Below are 16,415 nucleotides of genomic sequence, written 5' to 3'. Positions count from 1 at the left end.
TAACTAAATACCTCTAGTAGCTATGACTATGTAAATTAATTTCAATTCCAAGATATCCGCACTGATTTTTCAATGCTTCTTGAAAAGAAATAATGAAACACTTTTAGAAGATACAAGAATCTGTTTTGCATTAGTTAAACCTTTAGTCTGCCAATGATAGAGTTTGTATTAAGTGATGTTATGAATAAAGGATATTTTAAGCTACCACTAAGAAATCTTTATATGCCAGCCACTGTGCTGTATGCTTTAGATGTATCATTTTATGTACCCTCATAATAACTCTCATTATGTGGTCATAATAGAAAAGAAAATAAAGATGTATAAAAGATGTCTGTGCCTGAGGTCCAGCAGCTATTAGTGGGGAAGTTAAAATCAAACCCCACTTGTTCTGACTCTATACTCTTACTCTTCGTTACAATGCTATACTATCTCTTAGAGGTGTTTTGCAAATCCTTTTCTAACTGTTGATAAAATTAAAAATTTTAAGGTGGAGTTAATATATTTGATTAGAATTGGCATAAAATTTTATATAAACTTCTCTTATTGGAAATGTAGAAAATTAAATAACATAAATATTCTCCAGAACACCTAAAAATGATGGACAAAACATAACCAACATTATTTTAAATGTATATCTAAGCTCCTCAAAAAGTCAGCAAAACATCAAGGAATCCAAAATGAAGAACATCTTTATCCACTGACAAAGGGACATGAAAAGGAAGCATGTCTGTTTCATCCTTGGCTCAGTATGTGAAAAATTCTCCTTTGATCATTTTTATTCATAGGCCTCCCTCACCCAGATATGAAGCTTGAAATTATTCTACCTGCAAGGTATGGGAAACCTAGAGGCAGAAAGTGAATATGAAAAGTGGTCCTTCGCTGATGAAATCCCTACGGTAACTGGAAGAATAAAATGAAAATTCTCTCTGGAGAGAAACTCCCTCAATTAAGGCCACACAGGTTTTTACAAAAAATTAAACTCTGCCAAACATGAGTTTATAACCACATTAAAATCACAAAGGACACAATGAGTGAGAAGTAGCAGAAAGAATGAATAGTGTTCTGGATTTGACTCATACTGGCTTGTGAAAACTTATTGTTAAGTGTTCAGGAATTTTGAGAGTCAGTTGTTTAAACCATTGGCAGCCTGAAATTTACTATAGGCGAGTATTTACACCAGAATCATTGGAAAACCCTATAAATGATCAGGGATATTTTTAAACCACCACACCAGAATGGCATAACCAGATTATGAGTTATGAGACCTTGAAATTATTAAATACAAATATTTGCAATAGGTATTTTATAATTATTAAAGATATATGATAAGGGATGAAAACATACGAAATGGAAAAGCTAGTAAAAAGAAAAAGACGAATTTATAAAAGAACCAAGTAGAATGTTTAAAAAAACTGCCATCACTAAAATGAAAGAATGGTGAACTGGAAGACAGAACTGATGAAATTACACAGAATATAGCATAGAAAGATAATGATACAGGAAATGTTAGAAAGGATAAAGAGATATGGAAGATAAATGTGCTAGTCTAATATACACCTAACAGTTGGTCTGGAGGGAGGAAGAGGCAATGAGGAGGGAAGCAATATTTGAAGAATACTGGGATGGTTTTGATGTTCCCGGAATTTATAAAAGACATTAATTCTCAGATTTAAAAATCGCAATGATTCCCAAGTAGAACAAATAAAACTAAATTTATAAATAGTTATGTTACAGTGAAATTGAAGAACCGAGTATAAAAAACATTTTCTACAAATATAGAGAAAATATTACCTCAAAGAAACAAATATTAGATATACAGGAGAATTCTCAGAAAAATGATACAAGCTGGAAGACAGTAGACTGACATTGTTAAGGTGTAGAGGGAAAAAAAAGTCAACCCCAAATTTTATAACCAGCAAAATTATTATTCAAAATTAAAACTGAAATAAAGATATTTTCTGTGGAAAAAATGACTTTAACAAATTCCCACAGAAGATATAAGAAGTTTATTTTTAAAATAAAGAAACTGAAATGAAGCACTGAGTTAGGAAAAAAATTGAGCAAATAGTTAAACATGTATGTAAATGTATTAGACGGAATAAAATAATAATGAGTATTATTTCTAGATCATGTTCTGAAATGAGTGCTGTTTACTTTGCCATGGCCTCTCTTTCTGCTATTTTTTTAAATTTCTGGCAAAAATATTTTATATTGAATGGAGACATAAAGTGCTCATGAGATAATATGGGACCTGTTGCAGAGAAGCAAAAGAAGAATATTATGTTGGATACTGAAATGTAAGTTTTATGGCATCCAGAAAGCTTTCTGAGAATCAAATGGGGAAATAGAGGGTAAAGCTCAGCAGACAATTAAGTAATAGTGCAAATCCTTTGACATTATGAGAATCATAATAAGCATCACTGTAGTTAGGGTGAATTTACAGGCAACTATCCCAACATTAGGTTATGTCTAGATACATGTTGTTACTTTGGATTAGCAAAAGGATGATGTTGCTGGGATCAGTTCACTGGGACTATGCTCTCACAACCCCTTACAGCACTGATTTAGCTTGCTTTCCCTTTTTCAGAATCTAATTCTAGTTCCCATATCAAAATACTTCAAAAAATACTAGAGAATAGGAGCTATAAAATTAAAATAGGTACTTGCCAACAAGTATATTAGAGTTGTTTTTAAAAGAGTAAACACCTCCATCTTTCAAACAAATCAGACTGCAAATGGAAGGGAATCTTTGTACCCTTCAATCCTGACTTTTTCTGTGTCTAGAGAATAGTAGATACTGATAGATACAATTGAACAGTTCAGGATGGCAGCCATAAAAGCAGTCCCTGAAAACTCCCATAAAACTTTAAGCAAAGAAGTGAGAATAAATATTCTAAGGAATATCCTCATCGAGTGCGTATGGGATGGCGTTTACGGTGAACAATCAGACAGTGACCAAAATACATTATTTAGCTGCAGGTTTCAATGCAGTAAAGTGGGGGAGCAGTGTGAGAGATACTGTCTCTGGCGGGTGCTGATGCAAACACAAGGGGTTGGGTGGAAAAGGAGGTGCTCACAATAGGAAGACCAGGAGAGTTCTAAAGAGATAGGTGGCAGGCATCACCCACAGCAATTCCTTCATTTGAGAGGGCAGATTTCACTTTTTATAGTAATTAAAGGCAGAGAGTAGGCACCTATACTTCCAGAAAAGGTGGTGCTAAGTGTCCCAAATTCAAGAATTTTGGAATTCTTCAGAAAAGAAATTGAGGCTTTGTTGGCTTCAAGTGTAGGAGGAGGAAAAAGAAAAAGAAAAGAAACCCAACTTTACCACACAACCTGTACTCTGCAGCCCAGAAAGTTATTATCTTTGCCCAGAGAATGAGGCCAATCTAGGTGTAGGAGGAGGTAAGAGAGAAACTGCTTTCTAACATAACCTTTTAAAATTTGAGGATAAGGCTCTCTACCAACAAAACAAAACAAAACAAAAACAAACCAATAAAAATAGTCTCCAGCTTTAAAAAACATCAGCAAATGTAACTATGCATTTAATCACTCCTTTATGTAGAAAGCTACTTATTTTTGAAAGAGCGAATTATTTTATAATAGTTCAGCATTTTTACCACAAATGCAAAATAAAGAGCTGTATTCATTTCAGAAAAACATTTTTCTGAGTCATTACACAAAGTGTTTTCTAAAGGAAATAAGTTAGAAGCAGAACACCTAAATTAGAAGATATATTACCATCCTTTAGAGTGAACTATCTTTCCTACTCAGTACTGTACAGCAATGAACAAAATGCAAAAGTTCACTGTGACCTGGTGAAGGTAAGGGAAGTGAGTCATTACCACAAGAATCATACGCAACTAAGAGACCAAATAACTCAAACATAATTCTCATAATCAGAACATAGCTGCTGAAGCAAATAAGAACGTTCTGCAAATCTATGTCATGACATGTCAAAAACATTAATATTTCTGATCTCTGATATTCTACCATAAGATTATTAACTCTTTTAAAAGTTTTTCAATGTTCTCTCTCTTTTTTTAATGAGTTAAAATAGACATATAACATCAGATTAGTTTTAGACATACCACATGATGATTCATCATTTGTGGAAGTATTTTTTTTGTGTGATGAGAACTTTTAAGATCTACTCTCTTAGAATCTTTCAAATATACAATACAGTATTATTAGCTATAGTCACCAAGCTGTACATTACATATCCATAACTTATTTATTTCATAACTGGAAGTTTGTACCTTTTGGCCATTTTCATTCATTTCACCCTCCCCCATCCCCTGCCTCTGTCATCAAACAATTTGTCCTCTGTATCTTTGAGCTCATTCTTTTTAGGGTCCACATATAAGTGAGATTATACAGTATTTGTCTTTCTCTGTCTGACTTATTTCACTTAGAATAATGCCCTTAAGTCCTATCCCATCCATGTTGCCAAAAAATGGTAAGATTCCACTTTTTTATTGTTGAATAATGTTCCATTGTATATATATAATATACACCACATATTCTTTATCCATTCACCCAACAGTGGACACTTTAGGTTGTTTCCATGTTGTAGCTATTGTAAATAATGTTGCAATGAAAAGGCAACTACCTGAATGGGAGAAAATATTTGCAAATCATGTATCCAATTAAAAAGTAGGTAGAGGATCTGAATAGGCATTTTTCCAAAGAAGACATACAGATGGCCACGAAAATGTGCTCAACATCACTAATATCAGGGAAATGAAAATCAAAACCACAATGAGATATCTCCTCGCACCTGTCAGGATGGCTATCATCAAAAAGACAAGAAATAACAAGTGTTGGTAAGGATATGGAGAAAAGGGAACCTTCATGCACTGTTGGTGGGAATGTAAATTGGTGCAGCCACTGTGGAAAACAGTATGAAGGTGTTCAAATAAACTAAAATAGAACTACCATATTATCCAGCAATGCCACTTCTGGGTATTTACCTGAAGAAAATAAAAATACTTACTCGAAAAGATATATGCACTCCTATGCTCATTGCAGCATTATTTACAATAGTCAATGTTCTCTTCTGTTTCATCTTTTGTTATTCAAATGGACTCTATTAGAAGTGAGAAACCTAAGAAAAGTGACAAACATGAAGAAGGAAAGGAAAAAGAAGGAAAGATGGAAGGAAACAAGGGAGGAAGAGAACATGGGCTCTACTTTCAGTAGTGTATAGGCAATTATTACTTTGGTGAAACTCTTCTAATTATTGAAGAATTGAACCTTAAGCAACTCTTATCGTCTTTTAAAATAAGTTGTAATTCTCAGTAGACCACAAGTACACTCCCCCTTACTCCAGAAATTTATTACAGGACTAGCAATTAGAATCTAATCCAATAAATTGACTACCTTCTTCCTGGTTTCCATGAGTTAGGTTACTGACCTCCAGACTCTTACCACTGACTATCCCAGGAAGAACAACATCAGGACTGCAACATATCAGGGTGTGCTGCCAGCTTCTTTCTAATAAACCTCTGTGCAAACCTACTTATGAAATAATTAAATGCACCACTATGCTATTTCTCAGTGTGTGATGCTGACCACAGGATTGTAAAGGTTATCTGATGGAAAAAAAAAGAGGCAAAGAATTTTGATATATAGCTAATTCCCAGGGGTAAGAACTCATGGTTTTAAGTGTTAGATACCATTATGAATAAATCTTTTAAGCATCACTTTAAAAGAACAATTTAGAGGGCCAATAAAAGCCAACAATTTGGAAGAAGTGTAACTTAAGGTGACTTATTCTACCAGGTATCAATATGTAGCTTGATACCTGTAATATTTCAGAGTGTGTGGTAGTGGTGCAGGTATATACAATGGAACAGAACAGAGAAGCCAGGAAGAAAAGCAAACACATAAGGAAATTAGATATATAACAGAATTGGATTACAAATTCCAGTGGAATTTGTAATTGGAGTACTGTCAGAAAAATATTACAATTACTTTTTATATTTTTAGTAAGGAAATAAAAAGAAATTAAGCATCACTAATATATAATATAATTTGATAGTAGCACATATGTATAATTTGCTTATAAATAGACCTGAGTTGGGGGTGAAGGCTGAGAACATTTTTACTTCTACAGGAGTGCACTATCAGAAACATATTGAAGACCATGTGTCAATAAATGTGCTCTGGCAACTGGTTATCCATATAGAAAATAAGGTTTTATTCTTGCCTCCCTACCTAAGAAGATACTTGTAGGTAGGTTAAGGACATGAGTGTGAAAAACAGACTTATAAGATTTTAGATGATTTTTAGTAGATTATCTGTATGATTTCAGGGTTAAGAGATATAAAGGGAGAATACTGATACGTGATTATATAAAAATTAGAAAAAAGACATCATAAATAAGGCAAAAATTTAAGACATAGATTGCAAAGGACTAGTAGAGAGTATAGAGGTAAGTTGTATGGATCAATAAAAAAAAAGACAAACAATCCAGTTGAAAAATGGCCAATAAATATGAACAGCTAATTCATGGAACAGGAAATATAAATGGCCAATAAAGATAGCAATATTTGCCTTCACCACTAATCCAGGAAACAAAAATTAAACTGAAATTGGATACCAATTTTATGACCATCGAATTAGAAAAATTTTAAAGTCTGAAAATACCAAGTACAGGTAAGGATGCATAATAACAAGAACTCTCAAACATTGGTGGAAGCAAAGACTCCAGAGAGTAATTTGGTGATTAGGTAACATTTAGTAAGTTTGAAGGTACATAATATCTTAGTGAACCAGACTTAATTCCTTTCTAGGTATACAACCTAGAGAACTTCTCAAATATATGCATAAAGATACAGGTACAAGAATGTTTATTGCTGCATATTTTATAATTATGAAAAATTAGAAATAAATATCCATTAATAGAAGAAAGTGAAAAGCACCATGGAATGTTTGTAAAATGAAGTATCATAGAGAAGTTAAAATGTAACCCTAGCTACATGTACAAATACAAACAAATCTCAAAAACACAACATGGAGTGAAAAAGCAAATTGAAGAAGTACATGTACAGTGTAATGCCATGTATATAAAGTTTAGAAATATTCAATACTGTACTGCATTACTCAAGAATTCATATACAAGAATTACAAGTATGAATATGTTGAGCAATAATTCAGCATATTGGTTATTTGTGAATAAGAAATGAACTTAATGGGTTTAGGGAAGGACAAATCAGAAATTTCAAATTGCCTGTAATGACTTATTCCTTAAAAAATACAACAAAAATGAAGAAAATATGAAAAATGATCTGATATTAAAAATTGAGTGATGGACACATAGGTGTTTATTCATTCAATATTTTGGTAGGCTTGATATATTCCACAATTAAATAATACAGCAAGTGTTTATTTTATGGGGAAATCACCAAAAAAAACTCTTATAGGACAATCATTAAAACTTATATAAATAGGTATTTTTGTCTTAGGATAGATTTCCAATTATATTATTATTACTGTATATGAATTCAAGAAGTGCTACATATCAAACATTTTAGATAAAATGCTGATGAACTCTGGGAAATGATTAGCTGACTTAAAAAATGGCTCTACTGGAGGAAAGGTCCTGCTGCCAAAAGTTTGTGAAATTAGTTGGAATAAAATTGTTTATAAAATGTGAGAGTAGAAAATCAATAGATTTTTGTATGTAATTAAAATATTTGTGTTTAACTAAAATAATAAATGAAATATTATATATGTAAACACTTGATTATTTCAGCTACATTCCCAGAAGTTTACGTATTCATTTTGGTCAGGACACATCTGCATCTTCTAATTGGGAAGACCTGGGACTTGCCCTGTGGTCCAGATAGCCTGGGACAGTGTCAGTTTACATCTGTTATACTAGTTTAATTATTCCTATGCTCCATTTTATTCTCAGCTGTATCCTGATTTGAATGATAAATTTTATGGTCACCAGCAATAAAAGGTAGTTTACTGATTGAAATAAATTATGCAAGGGGAGAAAAATCCATAAGATTTCAGGAGAACTGAGACACAGGATGGTAACAGAGAACCTTGCGAACGTGATGGGAACACAAGAAAATTAAGGACTATATGCTCATATTTCTGCCTATTTCTCTTTCTAATCTCTGAGGCTAGGGCTGAAGTCAATTACAACAGCTCTGTGGTCTTGCTGCTGACCCTGCTCTGATGCTACTTTAGATTATGTCCCTGGAATGGACATCCTCCCCTTTCATCCCAGTTCTGAGTCTTCTCTGAAGTTCCCTTCTCCTTGTTACTCTATTTCTTACTGAGCACCTGTCTTGTTGATGGCTGGAACCCAAGTTTCTCTTCTGAACAAACCCAAGTTTCTCAGTGGCTGGGCGCCTCATCATTTTTACTTTGGTCCATCTTAAATCACTTTTCCATTATAATAGTAAGACCATTAAAATAAATGCAATCATGGAATGGAAGACTGCTTCAAGGGCTAGCACCCTTCCTCAAAGTGAAAAACACTACATTAGACCATATCCCCTTTGCCTCCTCCAAACACTCTTTCTTGTGTCCTGGAAATGACTACAGTTGGACTTCATGTTCAAGAATGTATAGAGACCTGTACTTCAAATGACTTCAAAATAATAGTCACAAATCTTTAGTGAGCACTTCTTAAACAAGTACTTTGGTGGTAAAACACCAAAATGAAATTCCTGCTTGCAAACAGTTCAGTCTTGGATTAGGAGAAAATCCTTGAATGGGATATCAGTAAACAGTTATAAAGCATTGAGGTGAGTATTATAACGAGGGTATACAAGAAGCTATGGGAAGAGAGTGACTTCTTGGTGCCTCATGTGGGCTGGGGTAGGATGGCTGGGTCTCATGACTTCCACTTTGGTCAACCTTGCATTTCAAGAGTAGGAATGCTGAAGTAAGTACAATCAGGGCAAGGTCCAATCCAGGCTGGCTCAAGGGCTTTCAACCTCCCCAGATATGAAAAGCACTACTTTGAACTGTGTCCCCACAAACCCCCTGCCCCTGCACTGACTGGGGTGATGGGAAGATTTCACAAAAATCGTGACACTTGAACTTAATATGAAGGATATGTAACAGTTCACAAGGAGTGAAAGGAGAATGGTGCAGGAAAAAGTCAAATGTGTGCAAAGACCAGTGAAAGTTGGTGACTGGAGTGTCAGGTTCCCCAAGGATTGGTGGGAGTAGGGCTTAGAAAAAGAGAGAGCAGTTGCTAGGTGATGAAAGGGCCCATGTGCTGCATTTAGAAATCTGGGCTTTATCCCATGGATGGTCCACAGATGGTTTATTAGAAAGATCACTGGTTCCACTGCATACAGAATAGAGTTCAAACTCCAGATCCCAGCTGGCCCAAGATAGCTTTCAAGCTTCATTTTTTGCTGTTCCCAGTAAACAGTTGACTTTCCAGAAAAATCGTCAATGAATGCATCGTTTTTCAGTGTAAATACCTTTCTCCTTTCCCACTTATGAAGTTTCTATTCACTCTTTGAAAGCCTCCTCTCTGAAGCTTTTGCCAACTCCCTCAGATAGAATTAATTCATTCTTTTGCTCTACTTGCATAGTAATGTTTGGAATTTCTCTTAAATCACCTACTCTTCTGTTTGATAATTATTTTATTACTGATTAGACTGTATCATGTTCACAGGCAGCAAAGACAGAACTAAGCAGGGTGCTTAACACAGTGGGCATTCAAAACAGATTGGTCTCATACATTCCTTCTCAGAAGGTAACACATACCATTTACAGTACATGATCTGTGTTAGGCGGTATACTGAATATATATTTAAATAGTTATGAATTTTTTAAACCTGTGTTAGGAAAATTATAACTATAACATCCAACTCAGGATTTCAGAGACATTATTGCCTTAGGAAATGACTAAAGAAAATGAAAATATTAATCAGAGTAAAGGTTCAGGAGTGATTCTCCTCCCTGATACTCCCCATTAACTGACCCTGCTTAATACATTCCACAGCACTTATCATCATTTGACATATATATTTATTGCTCCTCCCCCCAGAGTGTAAGCTCCATGAAGACAGGGATTTGGTCCATTTTGTTTGCTGCTAACACTGGCAGAACTTAAAATAGTACACGGTAAGTGTGAGTGTGCAATGTCTAGTTACTTAAAGAGAATGGGGGAGGGAAATAGAAAGGGAGGGGTTGAGAGAGAGAGAGGAAGGGATGGAGATTAATGTACTTAACCAATTCATGGAGGTCAGTTTTTGAGCTGGAAGGGACTTCATTATTCTCATTTTATAGACAAAGAGACTGATGCTCAGAAAGGGTTGGTGACTTACTCAAGACTGCATAGACAGTGAGTAGCAGAGCCTAAACTCCAACCATGTCACTTAATGAGAGGTTGGTGAACATCCCATAACATCTTCTTATAGGCAATACAGACAAATAGAGGTTTACTACTTCTCTATAACAAACTTCAACATGCTGGAAATCCACAGCGTTAATGAGATGGTATTGATTGCTTCATCCAGACACCAATAATCAAGACAGAAATAAGAAAACTAGGATTTTCTGACCCACCGTCTTATAATGTAAATATCAGACAGTACGTTATTGATGAAAACATCATCATTACCTCCAAGAACCATGCCAGCCTGACAGCACTTTCTAAGGCGACATGCTGGGCAGTTTTTTCTGCGGATTTTATCAACAATGCAGTCGTTTCTTCCAGCACATAAGTAGTTATGCTGCCCTAAAAAACAAAAAAGTAAAAATTATTTTTATGATATCTAAAGACCACCGGAAAGTTTATGCAGTGACAACTGAAAAAGAGGAGAGGTGCACATTAGCAAGTGCATGACTGTCTCAGCCAGCCTCTTGCTTGCATAGCTGAATGCTGGTAATGCTCCAAACTTGCTTAATACTTTACCCATGCCTTCAGGAGCCTAAATGAGGGGAAATACAGCTTAGAAACCAATTCTAGGACTCCTTCAAAATATTTTGTAAAAAATTTCTGTGCATCTTACTAATGGCATCAGCATCAGAATGCTCTTAGATCATTGTTATTTAAAGATTAGCTATACGGCTGATAAGCATTAGTGTGTCAAGATAGGCAAGTTCTAGTAAAACCTTTTCTTTTTGACATATAAACCTTCAAGAAAACAGATACAGACAATTAAAGAAGTCTCTGTAATAGGCTTTTTATAAAACCTATGTGTTTAATTCTTAAAATCCTGGAGCTAGCTCACTCTTAAAGGATCTCATGAATTTGAAGAGCATGTAAAAAAAAATGTCATTAACTGTACTGACTTTATTGTCTGGTTTATTTTGGCTACAAATTAAAAAACAGGATAATAGAAATAATGACAAAGGGAGAAAAATTTAAAACAATGAGAAGAAGTCAATTAAGCAGAGGACAGAAGAATTATAAAAAAATAAGGGTAAAACGTGATCCTGGGGTCATTTTGTGTAGGGGAAACCACGTATACCCTTCCAAAAGTCTGGGATAAGATTTAATATTCAACGATGATGATTATTTAAACCAAAAATATGTTATATTTAATAAGGCATGGAGCAATCTAACTTACTTAGATTAAACAAAAATGAAAAAAAATTTTCAGCTTAAACATGTAAATATTTATTAACTAGAAAATTTACTGCTTTGGCACTTCTTATTTTCCAAAAAATTCCTATGAAACAGACTGTGAGACTTTTAATATCATCAGCATACTTAAACATAAAAAAATAATTTTAAAAATTATGGAATTTTCCTATAGTATTTTATATTAGTCTACATTAAAATCAGATCCACTCTTTTGGCCAAAGTTTGTAATACAGGAGCACAGAGGTACCTTAAATGTGTGCTTAACTGAGCAGGGAAAAGGTTATGCTCCAATGGCGAATGGCAAAAAGGCCATGTCTATGGGATAGCTAATAACAAAATGGTTCTTGACCTGGGGTATTTTTGGATAAGAACAGATAGTCTTTTCTTAAAAATGTATTCCTCCACAAACTTATATTCATGTACTCTCACATACTAGTATTCATTCTCTTGTTTAGGAGTCCTGGGCATGGAACTTTCCTCCTAATAAAGGGCAGTTATGAAGCTTCACATCCATGCCCACTAGATGAGCAGAATGTACTGCATGCTACTTTCCGATCTAACTATGGTTTAATTTTTTTCCACAAGTTATATTTGCAGGCTGCAGGAGTGAGTGTGGAAGTAAAAGTGTGTGTAAGTTTATCTATCTATTGATCTATCATCATTTATCTAGACTCTACACTGATTTCTCACAAGAAGAGAGAACAGACAATAGAAAGCAAGGTTTTCCATGCTATCCAGAGAACAAACTTAAACAAACAGTGTCAGAGATGTAATTGTTGTTTGAAGGGAGGCTGTTCTACTCTCTACTCCTCTGTCATGAATATCCAGAAACAAATCCTGAACCATCAGCAGCTGCAATGCTGCTGAGTTTTCTCATTTCTGTTTCTTAAATGATTTACAACAGTACCCCTTTCAGTGTTTCAGAGTCCCCATTAGAGGGCACTCAGTCTGTTCCTGAAACCATTCCTTCCTACCTGCTTTCAAATCTTCACCATCCATTTCCCCCTTTCTCTCCTAAAATCTTTATTCTCTGCCCCTCCAATGATGTCCTCCTTTCTCCTCAAGTTTTTCCATTTCAAAAATTCCAGCATCAAGGAAAAAAAAACTGTCTCACTCTAAAGTCTCCTTGACTTCATCCCTTTCTTTGTCATCTAAGTTGTTGAAAAAGTCATCTATATTTACAGTCTTTATTCAATTTCCTTTACTCCTCAGCATACTGTAATTTGGCTTATACGTTCACTGTTCTTATAAAGTGGAGTAACGTCGTCAAAGATTTCTTCATTCCTAAATACAGTGAATTCTTCCTTGACTTTCTGTACAATTTGCCGTGGGTGATTTCTCTCCACACCTGTCCCCCATTTTATTTGAAGCATGTCTCTTCTGACTTTTCATCTTCTTTACAACAGTTCAGTTTAAGTTCCCACTGCTGATCCCTCTTCCTTTGCCTATTCCTTATATGTTGTATTCCACTGTACACACTAGGTGGGTAGTCTCATCATCTCTGCATGGCTCCAAAATCTCATCCTGAGCTCTGACCTTCCAACTACCTCTCTGTAGGTACCTCAAACTTAAAATATATGAACAAGAATTTAGTGATTATCTGGTCAAATTGTTCATTTCATAAATTGTATCATCAGAGAAATTTTGTAACAAATTAAGGAAATTCAAAACAGAAAATCATCTACAATCTCATTATCATGCAACTATTTTCATTTTTGTGTTTTCTTCCAGTCTGTCTATACAGACCTAGAAGGTATTTAACATCTATTTGTTAATATTTGTTAAGTAAATATATATGCACTTTTACAAAATCCTCATTAATTCAACAAATATTTATTGTTTACTGAGTATGTCCCAACGCTGTTTTTTGAATAACCCCTTTTCCCCACTTAATTGAAACGCCATCTTAACTGCGTATACTGCAGTGCTGAAGAGCAGTTACTGAAGTCAGATTGCTTGTTCAAAGCTCACATCTGGGGCTTCCCTGGTGGCGCAGTGGTTGGGAGCCCGCCTGCGATGCAAGGGGCGCGGGTTCGTGCCCCGGTCCGGGAGGATCCCACGTGCCGCGGAGCGGCTGGGCCCGTGAGCCATGACCGCTGGGCCTGCGCGTCCGGAGCCTGTGCTCCGCGACGGGAGAGGCCACAGCAGTGAGAGGCCCGCGTACCGCAAAAAGCTCATATCTGAAACCTACAATCTGTAGGATAATAATAATAATAACAACAGACAATTACTAAGCACTTACTATGTGCTAGGCACTGTTACAAGCTATTTGCATATATTAACTCATTTAATCATCACAGCAACCTTGGGAGGTATTATTACTCCCATTTTATAAAATTAACTGAGGCACAGATAAGTTAAGTAACATGCTTAAGGTCACATAACTAGACATTTTAGCTTAACTAACCCAAGAGGTTGTATAGGAAGTTAAGGGTATGAACTTTGGAGCAATACTGCTTAAGTTCGAAATTCAACCTCACTACTTATTAGCTGGGTGATCTATGGCAAGTAAAAGGAAGATAATGTTAGTACCTTGGGCCACATTTAAGGACTAAATGAGCTCATGTAAGAGCTTAGGATAGTCTGGTATATAGCAAGTACTTAATGACTGTCTACTACAATTATGATTATTATCACATCCCTAAATGCCAAATACAGGTAGATCTGTTCTAGATATGACCCAAGAATTTTGTACCTAGCCAAGTTTTTCACTTTTAAAGCCAATTGAAAGACATTCTCAAATATGCGTAAAATCAGGAAATAAGGCCCTGATATACTACTCTTCCTAAAGAGATTCCTAAAGATGTAACCTAGCCAACAATAGATGAGTTACAATAGAGAATGCATGAGAGAAGTCTGGTGTGAAAGGATTGATAACAAGTTCTAAATAAGTTGAAATATATATTTAAGTATAAATAAAGAAATTATAGTTACCAAATAGAATGCAATCCTTATAACTCTTGGGGGCAAAACCGATAAGAATTTCAAGATTGCATGTTTGATGGGAAGGAATATCTCTGGTAATTAAAGCTACCGGCATGAAGTCACTACCTTGAGGAATTGGCATGACTCATATCAACATAGATTTATATAAAGAATGGAATGACAACGAAATCTGGAAGCTCAGTCCACTCTAGGCTATGGTTACGTTTAACACTAATTTTGGGCTGTCAAAACTGCAAAGCAGCTACAGCATCATGCAAGCAAATATAGGGGGTATAGTTAGAGGTTAATCTCCTCTAAGAGATCTTTTGGCTGAAGAAATGTTGCAGCCAACCAATCCCAACTAGAGATGACTAAAATAAGCTGGCATGGGGCCCAGGCTTGCCTCCTACCACAACACTTGGCCTGGACTCAGAGCCACCAAGAAGGCAAGGGATATAGAAAGGACCACTCCATTACATGTGTCAATCCACCAAGTACCTGGCTGTATATGCAAATGAAGAAAGTTCACACCTAAAAGCATTGGCTCTGTTACAAAATTATCTGGGAAGTCTGCAAAATACTAAACTCTGGTGGGTGCAAATCCAACATAATGTCTGTTGCTACCACTTTTCTTCAGACAGTAGTCCCAAATTTATATCCTGGCTTCGAAAAACACATCCACGTCCAGATCCACTTGCTGATTTCTCGTTAAGTCACATATTGATGGTTCAAATTGCATATTGCTACTGCTCCAGAGTCCAACATAACATTGTCACTATACAATGAGTCTATAAAAAGTTACTGTATTAAACCACTCTATGCATTCTACTTTCTAACGTCCTTGCAGTCTACCTACACCGTCACCCTCAGGAGTTACAAGACATGCAGGAGTATTTATAAGCTATGGGTCACCACAAACAGAAAGAGGGGCATAATGATCAACAATAGGAGAGTTTACCCAAATAAGAGATACTGTCTACATCTCCCTCTTAATATATACAGCATTTGCCCCTGTTGAAAACCAGAGAATTATTACCTGAAGTCTCTAATAGAGCACCATTTTTTCTTTCTCCTTGGAAAACCTCTTACCTCCTTTATGGTGGGAAAAGTGAAAGGTGAGTACTAACTACTATGTCTTTTCTTTTTAATTACTTACTCTCTTATTTTCTTTATGCTCCAGTTGTACTACATTGTACAACATCATTGTATTTCCCCAAACTCTCTAATGTCTCTATGACTCTCCCCGCTTTTCCAAATTTATCTGCTTGGCAAACTCTTACTCATCTTTCAATTCTGGTCTTAACTGACTGATCCTAGAAAGGTGTGGATTTTCTTCTGTTGTGCAGCTGCACCTTCCATATCTTCCTCTTATAAATGCTGTGTGCCTGTTTCCCCTACACTCTGTGAGAGTAGAAACTAGGTCTTTAGATCCTTGTGTCTAGTAAGAGTTTGGTAAATGTTTGTTGAATACATGTAAACCTAATTATATGCATTATTTCACCAATAGTCATAAATATATTTCTAATCAACCATATAAGATCTATAATAATATTTCATTTATTGTCATAAAAATCACTTGCTCCAGATTTTTATTTACCACCTTTCAACATTTATTTTTATTACAGAATGCCTTTTATTTCAGTAAATTCCTTGCCTTTTTATACCAGTAAATGATAAGTTACATGTAGAGCCTTTAACAAGCTTATTTTTAATATCTAACTTTTCAAAAACATAAATATTTTAAACTATCTCTGAAAAACATATGTTTAACAATGTAAAATAGGGATTATTGAATGGTTATATTTATATACTGTTTGTAATTGGTCTCTATATTTAACATTTTAATATAACTCTGTGTTACTGTTATTTAAAAAATCATATTCTGTGAAAATTAAAGCACTATTAAAATATGATT

The 16,415-nt window shown here is 35.2% G+C and overlaps 1 protein-coding gene across 2 annotated transcripts in view; it reads right to left on the bottom strand.

Annotated features, from left to right (window-relative positions):
• Positions 1 to 16,415, bottom strand: part of PGR (progesterone receptor) — a 99,970-nt gene that overhangs the window by 52,148 nt on the left and 31,407 nt on the right. For both annotated transcript variants that reach the window (XM_029209697.1, XM_029209698.1), the window contains exon 3: positions 10,607 to 10,723. In XM_029209697.1, coding sequence (XP_029065530.1) covers positions 10,607 to 10,723 — 117 coding nt within the window. The remainder of the gene's footprint in view (positions 1 to 10,606; positions 10,724 to 16,415) is intronic.

Source organism: Monodon monoceros, unplaced genomic scaffold (assembly GCF_005190385.1).
Source record: "Monodon monoceros isolate NGI ecotype Baffin Bay Population unplaced genomic scaffold, NGI_Narwhal_1 Super_Scaffold_7, whole genome shotgun sequence".
Taxonomy (NCBI): Eukaryota; Metazoa; Chordata; class Mammalia; order Artiodactyla; family Monodontidae; genus Monodon; species Monodon monoceros.
The sequence above is the reverse complement of the archived record's forward strand: the minus strand, read 5'-3'. Positions and strand labels throughout refer to the sequence as shown.